Raw genomic sequence first — 8,024 nt, 5'->3', positions numbered from 1 at the left:
GAAATCCCTCCATTTTGTTTTCCCTTCGCCCATCCCGAGCAAAAAAGAAAGAAAAGAAGAACAACGTGCGATGTAAACAAATCAGCTGTTGCAGCTAGAGACAAGAGGTGATGAAGAGAAGAAAAGAGAGGGAGAGGAGTGACAGAGAAAGAGAGATCGAGACGAAGGTAAAATAAGATTTTATTGCAAATGAATCCCTTTTTTCCCCCACGAACAGACGCCACAGACACGGATTTCCTGCGCCAGCGGGTTTACGAGACGAGTCTTTCGGAGGACTGCGTGGAAAGGACGAAGTGCTCGAGAGTAACAAAAAGGAAGGAAGCAAGAAACGGAGGGATGCAGGACGGGCTGGCGGGGCGGAGCGCGTTCATTTCTTCTTCTTCTTCTTTTTCTGATTTACTCTTACTCTTCCTTCTCCTCGCCGTGTGTGATGACGTAGCAGATGTTCTTGTAGTCAACGTTGCCGGCCACATCTGGGGGGAAGGCGGCCCACAGGTTCTTCATCTGAGAGACAACAAGAGAGGAATTTATTTATTTTCATTCATCTATTTATTAATTGTTGTTGATTATTTTCCATTAACAGCAGGTTCTAACGTGTTTTATTTAATTATTTATTTTTATACAACAGTATCTAACTATTTCTCAACGATTTTTAATTTTTTACATTTATTATGCGTGTTTTTTATTATTAGCTATAGATAACATGGCGTGACCACCATACTGTTAATTAGCGGTTACTATAGAAACGGCAACCTCCACTGTTATAGAAACTTGGCCCAAACATCTCAATCCAAAGGGGGCACAAACTTTTACACTCAAATCAACATAATATCAATGCATTATATTTTAGATTATTAAAATAAAGTTATTCTGAGCGTGTTTATAAGTCATTAAGTCATGGATCTTACCTCCTCTGCGGAGAACCTGTCACACTGAGTGGTCAGAAGCTCCTCCAGGCTGCACGGGGGGGGGAGGGTCTTAAATTATTATCTGTTACAATTAAACTGTGATTTTTACCTTATTAAAGTTAGATAACGCATAAGCCCTGCACTTACAAAGTCTTCTTAATGGTTCCTGTGCCCTCGGGGTCCAGGACCTTGAAAGCGGACACGATGACGTCCTCGGGATCAGCACCTGGACGTACCGGACAAAGCCAACGTTGTATTATACTGCTCGGTGTAGGTGTGTGTCTTGTTTACTGAGTGTGTGTGTGAGTGTGTATGTCTCACCCTTCAGCTTCTCTCCGAACATGGTGAGGAAGACGGTGAAGTTGATGGGGCCGCTGGCCTCCTTGATCATGGCCTCCAGCTCCTCATTCTTCACATTCAGCTGACCTGCAGAGAGAGAGAGAGAGAGAGAGAGAGAGGTGTTCATACAAACTGAAGAACTCTCTGCATTCCTGAGTGACTGAAAGCCCACACAAGTCACACACTTCCTCCTGTCTGTCTGACATCTACCTATATATACATGCTTTGATATCTGTCTGTGGAAAGACAGACAGATCATTCTAACTATATAAGTAAATAGATAGGTAGACAGACAGACAGAGACATTGCATAGATTAACCCTAGAAAAAGATTAAGTATTTTCTTATGCTTTTGTCTCTCTCTCTGTCTGTCTGCCTGTCTCTTCTTACCTGTCAGCCTAAAGATACCTTGTGGTTGTGTCTCTAGCTGTCTGTCTACTCATCTGTCTGTCAAGTAGCTTTAGCAGTAGTATCTTATCTATCTATCTATCTATCTATCTATCTATGTCTCTCTCTGTCCATCTGTCTACATGTCTAGAGTTAGTCTGAAAATTAATCTGTCTGTCTGTATCTGTCTATCTTTCTAACTGTCTTGTCTGTCTGTCTATCTGTCCGTCTACACGAGTTAGTCTCTAGTTTAATCAGTCTGTCTGTCTGCTTGTTTCTCAGGTTTGTGTATGGTTCGTTTTCCCTTTCTCTCTGTTTACTCATCTGTCAGTATGTCTATCTCTCTATTTCTCCATCCACTCGTCTGTCCGTGTTCAGTTCTTACCCATTGAGGCCAGCACGTCCCTCAGGTCATCCTTGCTGATGATACCGTCTCTGTTCTGGTCAATGATTGTGAAAGCCTGGCAAAGTAACCGAAAATTGTAATTATTTTACTTTTACTGGTCTGTAATTTGATGAACATGGTGAAAAGAATTAGTAATTAATTAATTCATCAATTAGAATTGTGTGCATTTAAATCCATTAGCGTGTGCTGAGTTTTCAAACGCTGTCTCTCTGCCCTCGTGTCCTTTTAAAATCTCATGAAACCCAAGAAGATCTTCAGGATCTCTGAAAACAGCTGCACCACCCTTCTACCCTTCCTTCATCTCCTTCACACACACACACACACACACACACTCCGGTTTCTCAGTCAGCGCAATGTGTCAGATCAGATCCTGAAGTAATGTCAGGCATCTCCTCAGTAGTGGTGATATCACTTACACACACACACACACACACACAGTTTCCTTACTAAGTTTATACACTAAAGACAAATGATTAACCTCTCACACACACACACACACACACCCTGTTATTATCTAGCTTTTAAACTGAATAATTTAACAGATCATCCAGTCCTTTCGATTCATTCATTCACCTAAATCTCAGTTCTTTAACTGTAGCTAGCTGATTAATTAGCAGTTAGCTGTTTATACACAGTACAGTGACGGTGAAAATGTTTCAGAAACCTCAGAAATGTTGGTTAAATACCACAAAAGACTGAAATCACACTGAAGTCAGTCAGTATTCGAAGCTAAGTGTAACTGCAGTATCAGTTTCCTCCTTTCTTAGTATTTTACCAACACATCTGAGGTAAAAGTTGATGTTCCTGACATTTCTGTCTCATTTCTCCACAGTCCTAGCTAACTGAATAACTAGCATCAAGTAATAGCTAGCTACAGCGACACAAATGCGATTCATGCTAATTCATTTAACTTGCTGAACTTGTCCTGTCTTGTTTTTTTGTCATCTTCACTTCACTGTGTGTGTGTGGTTATAAGTGTTAGCTAGCTTAATATTCACCTCAGTCGTTAGCTAGCTTACTAGCATAAGTGGTTTTAAAACAACTTGAGTGAGAAACTTTCTTCCTTCGTTTGCTGTTCTCGCTCTCTCTCTCTCTCTCTCTCTCAGTATGTGTGTGTGTGTGGGCCTGCCGCTTGAAGAACAGCTGTGCCCGAGAAGCTAGGAGAAATTCCCACTAATGACATTCTTGTATTTATTAGCATTGGCAGGAGAGTCATTTGATCTGCCCTGTGTGTGTGTGTGTATGGTGAGTGAGTGCAGCCATAACTCTTCCCGTATTAACGCCTCAGTGATGGAGGCTATAGATAGATCTGGCTTGTCTTTCCTTTTCAAGGGAAATGTATTCTGACCCACAGGTGGCTAATTTATGGATTAGCGGACTTCAGCTCATCCTCTCAGTAAACAACAAACTAAATACTGGTATTTCATTGTACATTGACGACTGTGTGTGTGTGTGTGTGTGTGTGCGCACCTCTTTGTACTCCTGGATCTGGCTCTGCTCGAACATGGAGAACACATTAGAGGATCCCTCTCCTCCTCCTGCCCTCCTCTTGGCCTTCTTGGGTGCCTGTGGGTGAGCAAGGCTCGGGTTTAATACAGAGATCACACCTTTCTCACTAAGAACACCGATCATTAGCTACACACACATTTCCTCAGCTCATTAGCAAGTAATAATCCAGAAAAGAATATTTAATTTCCTTCTTTGTTTGATTCCTTAATCTAGTTATTCATTATCCAATAAAAGTCACCGGTCATCTCCAACAGTCCTCAGCTGAATTTAAAAAATATTTTATATCTTTATATGTTAGAAATATTTTATAATTCTTCATTTGAGTTGCAAAAATTGAGTTAATTTTTTTTACCTGTATAACATTTTTTTTCTGTTTCCCCAAATGAATTATCCAGTCTAATTACAATTAAATTACAATTAATTACAATTACAGAGCTTCAATAAGATAGAAAGACAATTGTAAATATTTAAAAGTAATTTTAGCGCAATTCCAGAACCTACAGCTAATTCGGCTAGTCCGATAAAAAAAAATGTCTATGGATACTTTTTAGTCAGGGGTCCTAATGGTCTAATTACGCACCTTCTGCTAGATTATTTTAGAAGTGAACCAAGAACAAAACTTTAAAGTTATTGAAAGGTCCTGAGGTGTCGTTTTTTTAATATATCTACAAATGTGCAGCTTCAATCAAGCCTGAACAGTTCCAGTAAAATTTGGATGAATGCAAACAAGCAAGAATGAAAAATTTTAACAAGCTTTAGCCCCGCCCCTCGCCTGAACCTTCGCTGTTCCCGGAAATTTTCACATGAGCCTCGAAGTTTTTTAAGAGTTATGATTTCTAAATCAAAGAAAAGTCCCGTCCCAGATTTCAGAGAAGCATACGTCCACGTATACGAAAGAATCCAAGGATCCGACAAAGCGTTTTTAAACCTCGATGAGAGCTTGGAGGATGCTTCCGAGTGTGATCTTTACTCACCATTTTGAGACGGTGTGTATGTGAAGTTTAGGAAGCTCAAAGAAGAGAAGACTGTGTGAAGCCGCGTCTGGGCCTCGTCCCCTAGGGGGCTTATATACCTCCTAGTGCCCTCTAATTATAGCCCTGGCCTTAAGTTTGGCTTGGTGCTAAGAAGATGGACTGAACGGATAGAGGGATAAGATTTTGGGGGGAAGGGGTGATGAAGGGACAGAAGTAGGGATGCTATCGCCTTACGCTCTCTCCGAAATAGCCGCCGGTCTTGGAATGGGGGCTGAATCCGATACTCTGATACAAAGTGGACTAATATGGCCATGACAGAAATGACCCAGCGTCCCTGTCTGTCCCGTGCATCCACCCGTCCCTCCTCCTTGGGACCCAGCCCTTCCTTCACCTCGCCCTCTCCGTCAGTGTAATCCCTCGCCTGTATTTTTGGTCTGAGAATTTCACGTTGCCTTTTAGTGATGTGACGTTTTGTATCTTCAGCATCTGAGCACTATTGGTTTATATTTTCACACGCCGAAAGTGCTGTGTGCTGCATTCATGCATCATTAAATCTATATAAAGTATAGAAAGATACGAGATCTAGTACTATATGTGGCTATATAAGATATATAGATAGAGATATGTCAATATTTAGCATATATACACATACATAAGGAAAAGGATATTAGCCTCAACGTGTAGATGAGCTTTTTTCTATCAAATTAGTCTTTTTATCTATGTGCTTAATAGCTTAATTAAAGGTTAATTAATTAATTAATTCGTGACAGATTAGAATGTCAGGGCATGCGGTTAATAAAGTATTTATTTTTTTATTCGCTATTTTGCATCACAGCATTGAGTCAGCTCTGGCATGAAAGCACAAAATTCATTTATGTGTAATTAATTATACTTTAACGAACTCCAGGTGTTCCAATACTTTTGACTCACTGTGCTGTTGCTTGTAGTCGTAGTTGTAGTGGAGTGGAGTGTCTTGGATGTTACCTGTGTGTAGTTTATACCTACGAGTACAAATAGTTTTTTTTAACTTCATCTTTTTTGCACTTTAGGCCTCCAAAAAACTGTAGACCAATGAAGCAGTTTTTAATTTGAAGCTAAAACCAGGCGGTGAAAAGACTCATGCAGTGGTACATAAACTATAACAAGAAGGCAAGATTTAAGGAAATATTCAGATGTAGCTGAACATGATGAGAATATTGAGGTGTATTGTGATTAATAGTTGTAAAATAGCTGTTTTTGTACCATATAGTATACAATGGCGAAGAAGGAGAATAAGAAGAAGCAAAGGTTTGTCTGGTTCTATCTCATATTTGTGCACCATAAGGCAACACTTAGCAAACACACATCTCACGTTTTCTGGTTCTTTATTAAATATATGATTTCATTACAATTTCATTCAGAAAGCGTAAAGCCTTGATGATACTTCAGGAGAAAAAGGCACCTTGTAAAAATTGTAAATAGTCCCTAACTATGCCTATTTTGGGAAATTTTCCTCACACACACACAACTGTCCAAACACATCTTAAATCCAGGAATTATTCTGACGGTCAAGATGAATTAGCTTTCTGTTTAAATTTTATCACCTGAAAATCTAAAATTATCTTCAAGTTCATCTCGAATCATTTCCACACAGATTGTGACTCCTTCACCAGGGATAATGACTGTATTTAGTGGCCACTTCTTAAGTGCGTCCCAATCAAAAATAGGTTTAATGCCCTTCCCAGTATAGAGACGCAGATGAAGATCCCTCCTATGGCTGTGTCCTCTCTCTCTCTCTCTCTCTCTCTCTCTCTTGAAGTGAAAGTTGATCTGTGGTAGTGTGAAGCTCTCCACAGCCATGTGTGCCAGCGAGGATTAGACCAGACAAACGAAGGAAGGGGAATATCGAGGAGAGCTTGTGGAGTTCCTCAGGGGTGTGTTTTGGGAAGGGGGGGTTATAGTTTGCAGTGGCTTATGGAAAGCAGCTGAGAGGCACCAAAAATAGCAAAACAAACTCCTTGTGAGTCTACATGTCTTTTTTCTCCTTGATGACGCTCGAACAGCGGTCACCGCTAACACAGGGTGATCTCTTTACATTTTACAGAAGCGCACGTGTCACATGTTTATTACTGAATCGCTGATCACTCGTCTTCATGTCTTCGGTGTAGATCGATATAAATAATCCTGAGGCCCCAAAAGTTTCTCCTCGTACTCGGAAATTCTCCTCACGGCTTGTGCGAGTGAAGCTAACGGAACTAAAGGAAAATGTGACATGCACTGTGGTGACACTGGATCAGCGCTTTTGTGTCTGGAGAATGTTTTTGCTTTTCCCTAGAAACACCTGTCTCACACTTCCTGTGACATTTGACCTCTATGTTTAACCTTTGACGTCTCGGTCCTTTGCAGATGCCGCCGCACTTTTGCTGGCTGCCATGTGCCTCTTTGACTACGGCTCGGTCTCGAATGCAACGGATCATGGTTCAAACATTTGCAAATAAAAATTCCTGCTTATATGAGTATGTATGAATACATATTACATTGTTATATATGGCATAACGCGTGTAACAGGAATATACAGCGACATCACCGATGCTATCATGAAGCATATTATTAGTGTTATTATTTAAAATATTCTTTAATTAATTCTATCAATTTACTGCATAGTTATAAAACTGGTGAAGTCTCTAGCCTAATTAATCAGAAAATATTTTATTTTTTTATAAAGTCAAATCACATGTTTATATTAACACTCTTGTTTTAATACATCATATTTTATATAGTAATAAAGTACACACAAGGTGAATTTTTAATTGAGGTGATGTTTGCTTGTTGTTTTGTTGTTGTTTGTCTGTTTGTTTTATGCCTTATTATCTTCAAGGCAGAGAAAGAAAGAGAGAATCGAGAGGAGACCACTGTTTCTAACTGATATAACGTAAGAACAGGAATCGTACAGGATTTCTGACAGGAATTTAGTTCATATTTACTGTATAAATGCTAATACTCTCAACAGCTGAAGCTAGGTAGCTGGATAACAGAAGTTAGCTATTCTAACAGACCTAATGAGATGAAATGCTAAACATCTCCACAACGACAGCTAGCTAGCTGGATACCATGAGCTATCCTCACAGGATTTTTGAGAGGAATTTAAGTCATAGTCATGCATGCTAATAATCTCCATAGCTAAAAGTGGCTAACTGGATAAAATGACCTGACTTGTGAGGAGTTCTGAGAGGAATTTTAGTCATATTCACTGTACAAATGCAAATAATCTCTACAGCTCAGGCTAGCTAGCAATAACGCATTCATGAGCTATGTTTACAGAATTTCTGACAGGAATTTAAGTCATATTAATGAATGATAATAATTTTCACATCTGAAACTAGCTAGTTGGATAGCATGTGCCGACCTGTCAGGATTTATGAGAGGAATTTAGGTCAAATGTAATGTATAAATGCTAATAATCTACACAGCTCAAGCTAGGTAGCAAAATAGCATTCATGAGCTACACTTAAATGATTTCTGA

The 8,024-nt window shown here is 39.6% G+C and overlaps 1 protein-coding gene across 1 annotated transcript; it reads right to left on the bottom strand.

The window, feature by feature from the left end:
• Nucleotides 1-163: 163 nt before the first annotated feature.
• Nucleotides 164-4,662, bottom strand: mylpfa (myosin light chain, phosphorylatable, fast skeletal muscle a). The gene is made up of 7 exons (XM_058404543.1): nucleotides 4,523-4,662; nucleotides 3,510-3,605; nucleotides 2,019-2,094; nucleotides 1,230-1,334; nucleotides 1,056-1,134; nucleotides 909-957; nucleotides 164-504 (listed from the first exon to the last, which is right to left on the bottom strand). Exons 1-7 carry the CDS (start codon nucleotides 4,523-4,525, stop codon nucleotides 403-405), a joined length of 510 nt encoding a protein of 169 aa, XP_058260526.1. The 5' UTR covers nucleotides 4,526-4,662; the 3' UTR covers nucleotides 164-402.
• Between the last annotated feature and the right edge of the window lie 3,362 nt (nucleotides 4,663-8,024).

Source organism: Hemibagrus wyckioides, linkage group LG02 (assembly GCF_019097595.1).
Source record: "Hemibagrus wyckioides isolate EC202008001 linkage group LG02, SWU_Hwy_1.0, whole genome shotgun sequence".
Lineage (NCBI taxonomy): Eukaryota > Metazoa > Chordata > Actinopteri > Siluriformes > Bagridae > Hemibagrus > Hemibagrus wyckioides.
Note: the sequence above shows the minus strand (reverse complement) of the source record. Positions and strands in the feature narration are given on the sequence as shown.

Excerpts from the sequence above, each read along its gene's own strand:
- mylpfa (XM_058404543.1), bottom strand. Across the intron at positions 2,095-3,509 it reads AGATCCAGGAGTACAAAGAG|GCTTTCACAATCATTGACCA; the intron begins GTGCGCACACAC and ends TTACTTTGCCAG. Across the intron at positions 505-908 it reads ACAGGTTCTCCGCAGAGGAG|ATGAAGAACCTGTGGGCCGC; the intron begins GTAAGATCCATG and ends GTTGTCTCTCAG.